This window comes from Dipodomys ordii, unplaced genomic scaffold, assembly GCF_000151885.1.
Source record: "Dipodomys ordii isolate 6190 unplaced genomic scaffold, Dord_2.0 Scaffold44, whole genome shotgun sequence".
Classification (NCBI taxonomy): domain Eukaryota; kingdom Metazoa; phylum Chordata; class Mammalia; order Rodentia; family Heteromyidae; genus Dipodomys; species Dipodomys ordii.
The window spans coordinates 9,283,254-9,296,973 of NW_012267260.1; the positions used below are offsets into that span (position 1 = coordinate 9,283,254).

Sequence of the window (13,720 nt, forward strand, 5' to 3'; positions counted from 1 at the left end):
CCCATGAACAAAGGCTAGCTACTTCCTGTGTAGGGAGTAGGTTTGAGTCTTAGGAGAAGAAGAGAAGGAAGGAGGTAGAGGGAAGTAGAGAGGAAAGAGAAGAGGAGGAAGAGGAAAAAAAAGACAGAGGAAGGAAAGGAGAAGGAGGAGAAAGGAGAAGGAAGAGGAAGGAAGGAAAAGTGGAAGAGGAAGAGAAAAGAAAAAGGTGAAAAGAGAAGAGGCAGAATAGGAGCAGAAAGAGGAGGAAGGAACAGAAAGAAAAAAGAAAGAAAGAGGGAACGGGAAGGAAGAGAGAAAGAGAAGCGAAGAGGAGGAAAAAGAGAGGAGAGAAAGCTTTGCCCTGGGACATAAATCTCCTCTGGAGAAGAAAGGAAAGGACTCAAAGCAACCTCTCTGGAAGGCTCTCGTTTCCAAGGCAGGTCTGCTGCTCAATCGTGCTCAAACAAGGCTGGGTCTGCTCTTTGCTCACAAAGCCTGCATTGTGAAGAGAGAGGAAAATACCCATGAAGCACAAGTAGTATGTCACAAATAAGAGTGTTTGGAGAATGAGGAAGGGATTTTTTTTTTTTTTGCCAGTCCTGGGGCTTGAACTCAGGGCCTGGGCTCTGCCCTGAGCTTCTTTTGCTCAAGGCTAGCACTCTACCACTTGAGCCACAGTGCCACTTCCGGCTTTTTCTGTGTATGTGGTACTGAGATAATCAAGCCCAGGGCTTCATGCATGCTAGGCAAGCACTGTACCACTAGGCCACCTTCCCAGCCCCGAGGAAGGGATCTTTTAAGCTAAAAAATATTTAAGGAATAAAAGATCGGAAGGAGCTATAGAAGAAAAGCCACAAGGAAATCTAGAAGGCAGAATAGAATGGACAAAAAGATTGACGGGGGGGTGTGTTGAGGGAGGGGGAGGAGAAGTAATGGACATCCATGAATGCTTAGGAGTTCATGTCTAATGAATTAAAAGATTGCACACAAGCAGGAAGAGGAAAAGGACATGGGGAAGTTGTTATTCAGTGGAACACCTGTTTCCCAGAAGTGGAGAGCAGAACCAGGACCTGGGAGGGAAGAGCCGAGAGTCCAGACAGGTGTGAAGAAGGCTCTAGTCTGGGTGCAGTGAAGGGCAGAGGTTGTACTGAGCTGGTGTCCTGGGAGCTTGGGGTGGTGGTGGTGGCGGCGGTGGGGACACGCATAGAGAGATGGCATTGGGCCTTGTGTAGGGAGGGCCCTTTAATCTCCCCTACAGAGCTCTACCTCTGTGGATCTATTTTTGGGAGACTCTGAAAGTCTTTCCTCTTGCTCCTGCCCTCCGACTGCTGGCCTCCCCCATTGGAGGAGGCCAAGACTCCCTTCTGCATCTTAACTGCCTTGTCTTACCTCCTCTCTCAGGCTCAGGAGCCAACCAGAATTTGGAAGAGTTCCCCCACCTCCCCCGCCCTCCAACCCTGGAGGTAGCTCCCCAAGTCCCCCAACCCGGGAGGCACCCACGGGTCCCTGTCTGCCCATCTGTGGTTGCAAGCCCACGTGACTGTCTGGGACAGACGTTTCCTGCCCTGGCGCCCAGCTGTGCCAGGGAGCCACCAGCCTCTGCAGCGACCTTCTTCTGCCCAGCCATGCTGCCCGGCCGCCTCCTGCTGCTGCTCCTGAGCATCCCAGGTAAAGTTTGGCAGGAGTCGCTATGCCTCCCTTCCTCCCTCCCTGCTCACCCTCAAGTCCAGCCTGGACACTCTGGGCCCTTCCCTCCTGGGTCCTGGTTGTTTTCCTCTTCCTGCTGTGTGCAGTCTGTTGGGCTTTGAACTCCTAAGTATTCATCAAATGTCCATTACATCTCTCTGTCTCTGTCTCTCTCACACACACACTGTCCATCTTTTTGTCCATTCTATTGCACCTTTTAGACTTCCTTGTGGCTCTTCTTCCATACTGCCTTCTGATACTTTATTCCATATATATAATTTTTTTTTGTTGTTGGTTGTGGGGCCTGAACTCTGAGCCTGGGTGCTGTCCCTCAGCTCTTCAGCTCAAGGTGAGCGCTCTACCACTTGAGCCACAGCGCCATTTACTTTTTTTTTTTTCTGCTTATGTGGTGCTGAGGAATCGCACACAGGGCCTGACGCATGCAAGGCAAGCGCTCTACCCCTGAGCCACCTTCCCAGCCCCCCTTAAGTATTTTTTTTAACTTAAAAGATCCCTTCCTCGGTCTGGGAAGGTGGCTCAGGGGGAGAGTGCTTGCTTAGCCCGCGTGAGGCCCTGGGTTGAGTATCTCAGTACCACATACACAGTGGGCTTTTGTGGGAATCACGGCCCTCCACCACATCTGTGGGTCCCAGGGTCACCTTGGGGGGGGCTGGAGGTGGCCCCTCTCCTGCCCCTTGCTCACTGGGCTCCCTGCCCCCCGCAGGTTGGGGCTGGGCGCACAGCCTCCCCGAGCCGGTGCAGGCCCCCGTGGGCGGCTCCATCCAGGTGCAATGCCACTACCCGCTCCAGGAGGTGCGGGCCCCCAAGCTGTGGTGTCGCTTCTCCTCCACCCGAGGCTGCCAGCCCCTGGGGTCCTCGGCTGTGGATCGCAGAGCCCCCGGGAGCCGGCGGACCCTCCTCACCGACCTGGGCGGGGGGCTGCTGCAAGTGGAGATGCAGTCGCTGCGGGAGGAGGACGCGGGCGAGTACGGCTGCGTGGTGGAGAGCGCCTCGGGACCCTTGACCCTGCACACCATCGCCCTGCAGGTCCTCCCCCAAGGTGACTGACCAGGCCAGCCAGAGCCTGGGGGGGGTCCGAGGGAGTGGGGACCCCCCTCCCGGGTATCCTTTGACAGCTTGGAGCGGAAACCAGGCCGGGTTTGGGGAGCCTGAGATAAATCAGCTAGGCAGCCGCCCTCCCCGCCCCCTCCCAGCTAGTGCCTCTCTCCAGCCTCTGCAGGGAAACTCTGTCCCATTTAGAAAGGTTTTCAACAAAGTTCAGTTATGAATGGAGAGGAACTGTCATTCCTCCCATGTAATTCCTGTAATGGTGAGTTTGGAAACCTAAAGCTTATTGAGTTCTCATCTTAATTAACATCTTCCCTGTGGGTCTAGTAGACAGCTGGCCTGCAGGTGGGATACAGTCAATGCCTGGAATACTGCAGCTTATTCGATGATAATGATGAAGAAGAAGAAGATGATGATGATAATGTTTTAGTTTTCAAACGGGGAAGTTCTTGGTCACTATATAAGCTAAAGTGAACTCCAGCTCGAATTGCAACATAAAAAAATTGCTTTTTCTACTGAAACCTTTCTAGTCTCTAAGTGTTTATTTAAATAAAACTTCTGCCTTTCTCTTATAGATACAGATAAGTTTTCATCTTTTACTCTTCCTTTCCTCAAGTAATTTGTGTCCAATGCTCAGATAATAAAATTAAGAAGCTCATCTTCCCCCTCACTCCCCTTCCCCCTGGGCCAATTGGTTTTTTCCTTCTAAATAAGAGGGTAGATCATCACCGGAGTACCTTTAATCCTGAGACCATATTATTTTATATTAAAAAATAGCCGCTAGTTATTCTTTGTCCTCCTTATTCTTGGATATGTCAAAGTCTAGTAGGTCAAGGTTTTAGCTCTCTCTAAAAGGCAAACATAGCGATACACAAGACTGGAAAGAGGGGCAGAGGATGCATGCCCAGGCAAGCAGGTGGACCAGGCTGGGGGTGGGGTGGTAAGGCTTGCTTCTCACGCAAGCATTTAGTTTGAGGGGCACCTGAGGCCACCCGGGGGACACGTGGGAGAGGCATGTGCAGCAAGACTGGCCTCCCAGCACTTTCTGGTTCGGAAGAAGGTAGGGATGAGAATGGTGGATCTATGGAGAACAAGGCAAGGTCCCATCACGGATGGTCCAGAGGGACTGGCCAGGCGTCCAGCGTGGGTGTGTTCACCCAGAGAAAGCAAGCTAGCACACCGCAGAGATGACGCCATTCGTGTCACAAAACTGAGTCAAGGGGGACAGCTTGACTCTCAGTGAGGGTCAGTTGGTGTTGCATTGCATGTGGGGTGACCTGGAGTCCCCTAGATCCTAACAGCAGAGCCCATTCAGGATGGGGCCCAAGCCATCTGCAGGAGGGGGCTCACCGAGTTGCAGAAGTGTGGGGGGGGGCCCCGTTTGAGATTCAACGGGAGCCAGGAGCAAGGAGACCGAGGAGCTGAGGAAAGCTGTCCTGTGTGGCACTGGGCAGTGGTGTTTTGACATAGTCTGAGCCACCTGATAGGAACAGAGGGGGTTGGGGTGAGCAGATGAAGAAGAAACACAGGAGCGAGTGAGTGGGGGCTGGTGGCAGAGGGAAAATGGGTGTATTCACAACCAGGCAAAGGCTCAAAGAGTCAATGCTGTTTCCCAGCCCAGGATGAGAGGCACCCAGGGAACATGTCCAGCCTCTGCTTCCTTAGGCCTCTCCTTCCTCAACTTCTCTTCCCAGTTCCTCAGACCTCACCAAGCCATGAAGCCTGCCCACTAGGTCATGCACACATCTACTATTTCCTTCTGATTCAGGTCCTGGCCTGCAAGGGGAGGAGGAGGGGGAGGAGGAGGAAGAAACTCATATGATGGGCAGTCTGGCCAAGGACCCAGTGTTGGACCCTACGAGCAGTGCCAATCCTGGGGAGCTCGGTCAGCATGAAAGGAGGTACTTGCAAGACTGGTTTTGGGTGGCTGGGAGAAGGGAAAGTAGAGCTATAACTTGTTTTAAGTTCTAGACTTATCAAGCTGGGGAGCTGTATGGCTCCTTCCATCCTGGGGGAACTTCCAGCCAGCAGATGGACCGGTTTCTCCATCTCAGTTCATTCTGGTGGCTCTTTAACCAGAACACCTTGCCAGTGTGTCTCTCTCGTGACCCACTGGCGCCTGCCCTTCTCATTCTATTCCATCTACCTCTCCACTATGGCTTCCCAGAGAATGTGGCAGGTCTTCCACTGCATGCAAAGCTCCTGGCTGGCAGGTCTTGCAGGGTACGGGCCTAAACTCATCCACTCTTTTCTGTCCCTCAGCATCCCCTTGATCTGGGGTGCTGTCCTTCTGCTCAGTCTGCTGGTGGTGGCTGTGGTGCTGTTTGCCCTAGTGGCCAGAAGGAAAGGTATGTCACTGTTATCCACTTACCCCAGGCTGGCTCCACTGGTCCACAAGGAGTCTTTACAGAGGGATGTGTTTGGGCGTTAGGCAAATCCACACACCCTAGAGTTCCCATGGTTAGGGGACAGAAGGGAGGGAGGGAGATTCTGCAGGGGTAGGACTGGGGGAAGATGGGACTTGGGAAGGGCAGGGGGTGGGACTGGCAAGGGGAGGTAGGAGGCAAGGACTGGACTCCAGGAGCAGGTGGACGGGAGCAGCAAATGAGTGAGGAGATGGGAGGGGTAGAGGTGAGGTGGTGAGGCTGGGTGAGTAAGCGGCATCTGCCCTAGGTAAAAGGGTTCAGAAACGTCTGGAGGGAGCGAGGGGAAGAGCTGGGAGCCAGCCGTGGAGGTGACAGAGCTGCTGTTGTCTGTCTGCCAGGGAACAGGCTTGGGGTCTGCGGCCGTCTGCAGAATAGCAGAATTTCAGGCATGGTAAGAGGCTCCTGAAGGTCCACAGCCAAATTCCCTAGACCCTTCACCCTTCATCCTCGCTGAGAGGTTTCAAGATGATGGGGTGCCGAGAAGATGGAGACCCAGTCAAGGTCCAGACCCTTTTTCTAGTGCTTTAAACTCGACCCCAGTGGTACCTTACCTTTTGAGATCTGGAGAGTACCTTGATGATGTTTGACACAAAGCCCTTTAGCCTACTGCCATACTTGGGATTTGAGAGACAGAGCTAGGGTGGTCCTGGGCCTTCCTAAAAAGGAACTGGGACAGAGGAGGGAATCCTCTCTTTCTCTGATTCCTCTGTGTTCGCTTCAGGATTCCTTGTCGGTAGTCAACCACATCAGTGATTCTGGACCGGCTGCTGGATTGCCTTCGGATGTACCATACGTCAGGCTCGACTCGCCACCTTCTTTTGATAACAGCACCTATACCAATCTACCTCTTGATCCCCCCGTGGGGAAATCTCCAGTCTCACCCCCGTCCTCAGTGCCTGCTCTACCTCCGAAGGTTCTGATGTCCTCCAAGGCTGTAACCTATGCCACAGTCATCTTCCCTGGAGGGGACAAAGATGGGAGGGCATCCAGTGAGCCAGCTCAGGATCCACCTGCCAGCCAAACCCCACCAAGCTAATTCATTCACCATGTGGATACTCAGGGAACCACAAATTCTGTGTACCCTCCAACTAGCTCGTGCCTTAGACCTTGGAATAGCTGAGCAACGAGGGATGTTAGGATCAAATCTAATATCCTGTCTTGACTAGTAGGAAAGTTATGTGTAGATCGGACTGAGGTGTCTTGTTCCCTGTTTCATTTCATATCTGGATAAATAAACCCTAAAAATGATATGCAAATGCTTAATGGGTATGTGTGTGTGTGTGTGTATGTATGTGTGTGTGTGTGTGTGTGTGTGTGTGTGTGTGTGTGTGTGTGTAAAAAGTCTCCATGTTGACTAGTCCCTTGTTCTGTGATCTGAAAAGCCTGGCCGGGAGTTTGTAGTTCATGACCTCTTGCCTGTGCTGTTCCGGGAAACAATTCCTCCCTAATTGTATGACTGCAATGCAGTTGGATTTCAGAGGCACCACAAAATTTGCTTGGGAAACATTTCCTGCGTCTCTCAGGATGCTGAAGTGTAGCTTCATTTGCTTGAGTCAAGAAAGCTCTTCCATCTTCTGCTCAGTGCCTTGTGAATAAGGGGCGTATCCCCGTGTGATAGGCTGTGATGGGCATAGGGATAGTTAGTACTGGGTTAAAGCAACCCAGGACTGATGGATGTGAGAAACAGGACTGAAAAGAAACAGGAAAACAGGAGAAAGGACAAAAATGGAGATAGACACCAAACCTGTTTCCCAAAAGAACAGATGATTTCTAGCATTGGGAAATAAAGACCTCTGTAGATACCAGCTGGAACTGGCTGTCTCTAGAGAGGAGAGGAAGAGGAGGAGGTGGTGGTGGTGGTGGTAGAGGAGGAGGAGGAGGAGGAGGAAGAGGAGGAGGAGGATATGAATAAGACCTATGTCAGGTAGAAATATTGAATTCACAATAAAAACACTTCCCACACTTGGCTTCACTAATGAATTCTATCAGCCACCAAAAGCAAAAAACTAAAATAAAGGCAAAAGATTGGTGACCCACAAATCAATAGAATCTCCTGGGGATAGAGCTGGGGCAGGTGGGGGGCAGCCCGTCTATAGGCCGTGATGGTGAATTGAGGTAGGTGATGGCGAGAAGCTACCATCCACAATAGTGAATCATTTAAAAAACATAAAACGTTGGCGAGCAGGACAGAGGAAGAGATAACACTCTAGAAGGCGGAGTGACTTGTGGGCTGTGGATCACATACAGTGTCAGGATGTGAGGGCTAGGTTAAAAAAATGGAGTCTGGGCTGAGAAAGTGGCTCAGTGGTAGAGCGCTTGCCTTGCGTGCCTGAGGCCCTGGGTTCAATTCCTTAGCACCACAGAAGCAGAAAAAGCTGGAAGTGGTGTTGTGGCTCAAGTGGTAGAGCACTATCCTTGAGCTGAAGAGCTGAAGGACAGTGCCCAGGCCCAGAGTTCAGGCCCCACGACAAGCAAAAAAAAAAAAAAAATGGAGTCTCACATTGATCAAGATGCATGGCACTCACAAATGGATTTGTTTGATAGTAACCCACTTGTACATCCATTTAAAGGTAACAAAAACAGAATAAAATTAGACAGTGGAATGATGAGAGAGTACATCAGTGAACATGGCAGGCCAAGTGACACGGTAGAAGGAGGGGTGAAAATGAAAGAAAACCCAACTAACACTGGTTTCAATACTGAAAAGATGTGCAGGCCAACCAGACGGGTGTCCTGGAGCCCACACCGCATATCAGCACTTGGGAACCTTCTCTTCCTAGCATTTGGCTCTGGTGCAGCGGCAATAAATTAGTACAAAAGGTTCCCATCTGAGTCCACAGCTTTAGGAATCAAAAATCCCTCCCTTGTCATCTCTGGGAATCTACAGCTAGGATTAGGTACTTATCCCCCAGAAGGCTGACCTAGAGTGTCGATCTAGCCACAGGTATTCTAGAGACTGAGCTCCATGGGTGGGTGGGTGGGAAGGACTGGTCAGAGTCAGGATGAGGGCAAGAATAGGAGTTAAGTAGGGCAGGTAGCAATCAGCACTTTGGGAAGGAGAAGAAATGTTGCAAAGTGATTAGGTGCATGAGCTAAGTTATGGAAAGTTGGAGACCTAGAGGGTAAAGCTAGGGAATATTCTCCCATGGTGCTAGAAACTGCATCCTGATAGACATTTGAATGCACCAGAAACTAAGACCAGCTCAAGGAAAGCTTGTGGTTCACCTCTTTCAGTCCTGAAAGGCAGGATGGCTCGATGTAATTACTGTTGGCTGTCCACAAACTGCTGCTAGAGGATATGGGAAAAAAAGCAGGAGCCAAATAGCAAACACCTTCTGCTCTCAGTAGGGAACAGGTAGCCAAAGTGGCCACAGAAAGCAAAGCAAAGCTAGTCTGTATACACAGATTTTATATAGCTGCCTCCTTGTCCTCTTAAAAAGAATATTTTCAGTATTTTCCTCACTTTTTTCTATATTTACTTTTTTCATAATTTTAAAATTAAGCTGATCCGTTTAGGTATTTACATATAATTTAATTCTATTTTAAGTATAATTTGGTTTTTCATTTGCTGTTATATTCCCTCCTATTTTTATCGATTCAGTATTTGATTTCTTTGACCTGTTTTGTTTTCTCTTTTTGAGATGGGTTCTTGCCATAAGGTCAAGGCTGGACTAAGACTTGAGGTCTCTCTGCCTCAGCTTCCTTAGTGCTGGAATCTTTAGATATGACCCACCACATTCATTCTTCACTAATGGGAATCTAAATCATTTTAACTACTATGCAAATCAGTATAAGGGTTCCTCAAAAAAGTTAAAAGCAGATATTTCCATACGATCTTGTCCCATTACTTCTAAGTACAGACCTAAAAGGAGCAAAGTTAGAGACACCTGCTTACTCATGTTCATTGCCTCACTCTTTACAATAGTCAGATTATGAACTCAGCCTAGCTGCCTATCAGTGGATGAATGGGCAAAGAGAATCTCACACACACACACACGCACACACACACACACACACACACACACACACACACACACGAGTTTTATGCAGCCTTAAATAATAATTTTGTTTGCAGGAAAATGAGTGGAATTGGTGATAACACGTTGTAAAGTGAGCCAGTCCCATAAAGACAAGTATGAATGTTTTATATTTAAATTGTGAAAGTAAAAAGGGGAGCGTTGGAACTGTGGAAAGAGCTGGTACAGGAAGGGAGGGGAAAGTAAGGACAAGAGTTGAATATGATTAAAGTGTATTTTATGCATGCATGGAAATGTCTTAACAAATCCCTTTGTCTAGGATATCTAATATATGCTTAGAAAAAGAGTTTCTAGTGAAAAAAGATCTGACAGTAGAAGGGGGAGTTATTTAGGAAGAAGAAAGGAATCGGTAAGAAGGAGGCGAGAAGGACAAAGGATAATGGAGGAATGAATATGACCAAAGTACATTGTATCTATCTATGAAAAGAACACAATGAAACTTCTGTGTGTGTGTGTGTGTGTGTGTGTGTGTGTGTGTGTGTGTGTGTGTGCACGCGTGCGCGTGCGCTAGTCCTGGGGATTTGAACTCAGGGCCTGGGTGTTCCTGAGCTTTTGTGCTCAAGGCTAATGCTCTACCTCTTGAGCCACAGCTATACTTCTAGTTTCTTGGTGGTTAATTGGAGATAAAGGGTCTCATGAACTTCCTGCCTGGGTTGACTTTGGGCTACAATCCTTAGATCTCAGCCTCCTGAGAAGCTAGAATTATAGGCATAAACCCCCTGGCTTTTAAACCAATTCTTTACAAACTCCTCCAAAAAAGAGAAGAGGGGAGAATACTTCCCAATTAATTCTGAGGCCAGTGTTTACCTTAATACAAAAAAAGAGATCAAGGCCAGGCGCCAGTAGCTCATGCCTGTAACCCTAGCTATTCAGGAGGCTGAGATCATGGTTCAAAGCCAGCCCAGTCAGAAAAGTCTGTGAGATTCTTATCTCCAATAAACCACCAGAAAACCAGAAGTGGCGCTGTGGCTCAAGTGGTAGAGCACTTGCCTTTAGCTGAAGAGCTGAGGGACAGCGCCCAGGCCCAGAGTTCAAGCCCCACGACCGACAAACCAAACAAAAAAAGAGAGCACAAGAAATTAATATTCCTAATGAATGGATATAAAATTCCTCAACAACATACTAGCAAGTGTAACATAGGAACCAAAAAGATTATATGCCATAATAAAATGTCTCAGAAATGTAAAGTTGATTCCACACATAACATGGGGGAAAAGTATGTAAGAAGGAAGGAAGGAAGATTGAGGAGAGGAAAAGGAAGACTAGTCACAGACACTGTGGCAACTTTGCTCAAAAAATGCAACACAAAGCGGAACTCTGTATTCACCTCCCAAAGGAATTCCTGACCTCTTAGGAGTTCATTACCTATCTGTCAAGGGAGAGCCACAAGTGCTGCTGTCCTTCTCTATGTAATAATGGCAACCTCTTCATTAGGGTTGCAGCATTCCATTCGCTAATGGACCTTACTGGATAAGGTAGGATAGGATAGGATCGGATCAGTTCATCTCAAAGTTTCCTGGATCTCCGTGAACCACTGGTTCTAACTTCTGCTACAGTTGTACTCACAACTCTAAGATTTAAAAAAGATGTCATGGTATGCTTTAGAAACGCAGCTTTATTTAGATAAAGATATAAACAGCAGTGATTACAAAAGGCTAGTATGTTTGATATCTAAACATATCTTTTAAAGGGGGTCTTAGAGGCATTTTCTTATTATATGCAGTAGGAGAGTTGCCATTCTTTCTTTAGATTTTTTCTTTTGTTTTAACAAATTCTTGAGTTTCTTCTGCATCTTTATTTTCCTTGTTACCAGCTACTCTGTCAAATTCTGAAAGAAGGATCACAAAGAATATTAGAAACCAGACCTGTGAAAGGAAGAGAACTTCAGGAGCCCAAGGCAAGGAATTAACTTCTTTCTTTTCCCTGCCTACATCTTTTACCTTCACAGAATTGATACTGTGACTTCTAAAACCTTCTTTCTCTCCTGTTCCAGGAAATAGCCCAGTTATTTTAGTTAGAGCCAAGGAAAAACTTTCTATCCCTAAGAGTTACAGCTGCTGAAACAGGGCTGAGGCCTTATGAAATTTTTATAAATAACCCTACCCTTGTCTGTTTGGGCTGCATCAGCACTAAGAGGGGGCTCTATTTGCCTCTAGAGCAAAGAATAGCAGCTCCTTACTGGGTACCCTTTTTCATCTTAGATGCACAGCTTTTAACTTCTTCTGAAAGTCAGATTGTTCTTAATGTCTCCCACACAAGGGTTCCAAGAAAGAATTCTTACTTTGTAGTTCTAAGTTTGTTTTCCAAAGAGTTGTTTTCCTCTAGGAATTCTCCCTGTATCGAAATCGTGGCCAGACAGGTATCAAGAGGTCTGATGATATTGGTCAAGGCCATGGATTCTCTCTTCCCACATCTCATTACAGTGGCCTTGAGCTCAGAGACCCAATGGTGATAGACGGGGCAGGTCACACATCGAGAGAAGAAGTCCTTAAAATACTGAAAGGAAAGAAAGAAGCATTAGCTTTGGGCATTGGTACTCTCTTCTCAACACACCATCTTAGCAGAACTTATAACGGTCTCCACGCAACATACTCAGAGCTAAGAGGAAAAGGGAAGAATAGTTGGTGGTAAGATAAATTTGGTTTAGAATACAAGGAACCTAGAATGTGTGCTAGACTTAGAACAGACTGAGACACAGAGTAGGTGTATTGAAGAAGGGCCAAGTATTAATATTATAATGACAGAGGGTAGTATCTGTGCAAAGATGCAAAGTGAAGGATCCAGGTTTTAATCTAGATGCAAGACTATCTGGGAAAGAGCATAATGTAGGCATAAACTTTCTAGCTCAGGAAACAAGGAGTTCAAAGAGCAAAGGGATTCTGAGCAAGGAAGGGGAAGAGCAGGGAGAGATGCAGGGTGCTCAGGTGTCACAGGGAATTAGGTGTCAGCTGAGCAACAAAGAAACAGCTACCTGGAGGGTTTGTCTGTAGGACTCTGAGGGACTGCGCTTGAAGGCATCCTTTGGCATTTTCTGCAACATGAGCACATTGCACTCTAAGAATCGGACGAAGCCATGTGAACCAAACAGTGAGGCGTTGGTTCTTTTCACCAATTGGCAGGCCTTGGAGAAGTGATGCTCAAAAAGGTTCCACTGTGAGTTCTGGGCAAACCTGGAGGTGAAAGTTACAATTCTCAGATCTGTCCTGTTTACCAGTCATGGTTTTCAGTCAGAGCTGTGACACAAAAGTGGCAACTGCACATGTAAGGACAGTTTAGAGTTTACTGGTGATATGCAGCTTTGCCAGGGACTACTCTAGACAGGGATTTGAACTCAATGCCGGGGGGGGGCACTCTTACCACTTGAGCCCTTTTGCTTTTGGCTTGCTTTTCAGATAAGGTCTCATGATTTTGCCTAGCAGACTTGACCTGAGACCCTCCTATGTCTCCTCCTGAGTACCTGTGATTATAGGCATGTACCACCAAACCAACCACACTGGGTTCCTCTTTTTTTGTACTGGGGTTTGAACACAGGGCACTGCATTTGCCAGGCAGGTGCTCTACCACTTCAGCCACATCTTTAACTAACTCTTTCATGTAACCCTCAACCTCTGGGCCCAAATCTGCTAAGGGACACAAAGAACTTTCTAGTAAAATACAGGAAATGAGATTAAATGACTTTCCCCAAATTCTCTCCTTCCCCACAGATCCTAAGTGAGACATTACCACATGGCCAGAGAAGAGTGGAGCCCCAGCATAATACCACACTGAGAGGTCAGGATGCAGCTGTGCTCATAGTGTTGAGTGAAATTTAGGCACTCACAGAAGGGTCGACACAGCAATCCTGTAGAAAGAAGGTAACCAGGCTAGCAGGGTATGTGGTCAATGTAGGAACTGGGGTATAGATGTGGCACAGGGAAGAAAACAAGACCTAAAAGACAGGCACCCCTGCAGTCCAATGCACTTCTCCAACTTTAGGTAACAGGGGCCAGGAATACAGACTATGCCTGAGGGGAAAACCTAGGCCCCCATCTGAGGTCTGAATCTCTTACGAGTACAGCACAGCGCTGTGCAAGGCTTACCTCTTCCGTACAGCAGCAGGTCTAAGCAAGCAGAGTAGAAACAGGCCAGACCAAGGACATCATGACCCTGAGAAATGAGCATCCACTGACTCTCCAGCACATGGATACACAGATCAAATCTGCCAAAACACAGAGCCACCAGGACCAGTGTGGAAGTGGGAAAGATGGTGCAGAACAGGGGGGATCCTATACCTTAAAAGCCACCTAGCATCGTAGAGATCTCCATCCCCTTCCCCCGCTCTCTCTCTTTCTATTTAGAGAACATCTGCACCTGGGATAAAACATACCTCTACCTAAAGGAGATAGGAAAAAGCCCAAGGCAGTAGATCTGAGCCACTGCTGCTTCCTACTTTCCACAAGGAGCATGGCAGGGGAGGGTGGGGAGTTTGTTCGGGAGCTCCAAGTGCAGTTCTACTCTGCATTTCCATTCCTAATCCCCTGCAAA

The 13,720-nt window shown here is 47.9% G+C and overlaps 2 protein-coding genes across 2 annotated transcripts in view; one reads left to right on the forward strand and one right to left on the reverse strand.

Annotated features, from left to right (window-relative positions):
* Nucleotides 1-1,604: 1,604 nt before the first annotated feature.
* Treml1 (triggering receptor expressed on myeloid cells-like 1) lies at nt 1,605-6,356 on the forward strand. Its single transcript, XM_013019140.1, has 6 exons — nt 1,605-1,647; nt 2,390-2,725; nt 4,502-4,634; nt 4,996-5,081; nt 5,498-5,550; nt 5,881-6,356. Exons 1-6 carry the CDS (start codon nt 1,605-1,607, stop codon nt 6,193-6,195), a joined length of 966 nt encoding a protein of 321 aa, XP_012874594.1. The 3' UTR covers nt 6,196-6,356.
* Nucleotides 6,357-10,844: 4,488 nt separating this feature from the next.
* LOC105987747 (adenylate cyclase type 10-like) overlaps nt 10,845-13,720 on the reverse strand; it is a 28,683-nt gene continuing 25,807 nt past the window's right edge. Inside the window, exons 24-28 of the mRNA XM_013019104.1 lie at nt 13,276-13,394; nt 12,920-13,037; nt 12,168-12,366; nt 11,478-11,692; nt 10,845-11,024 (exon numbers count right to left, since the gene is read on the reverse strand). Coding sequence (XP_012874558.1) covers nt 11,018-11,024; nt 11,478-11,692; nt 12,168-12,366; nt 12,920-13,037; nt 13,276-13,394 — 658 coding nt within the window. The 3' untranslated portion in view covers nt 10,845-11,017. The remainder of the gene's footprint in view (nt 11,025-11,477; nt 11,693-12,167; nt 12,367-12,919; nt 13,038-13,275; nt 13,395-13,720) is intronic.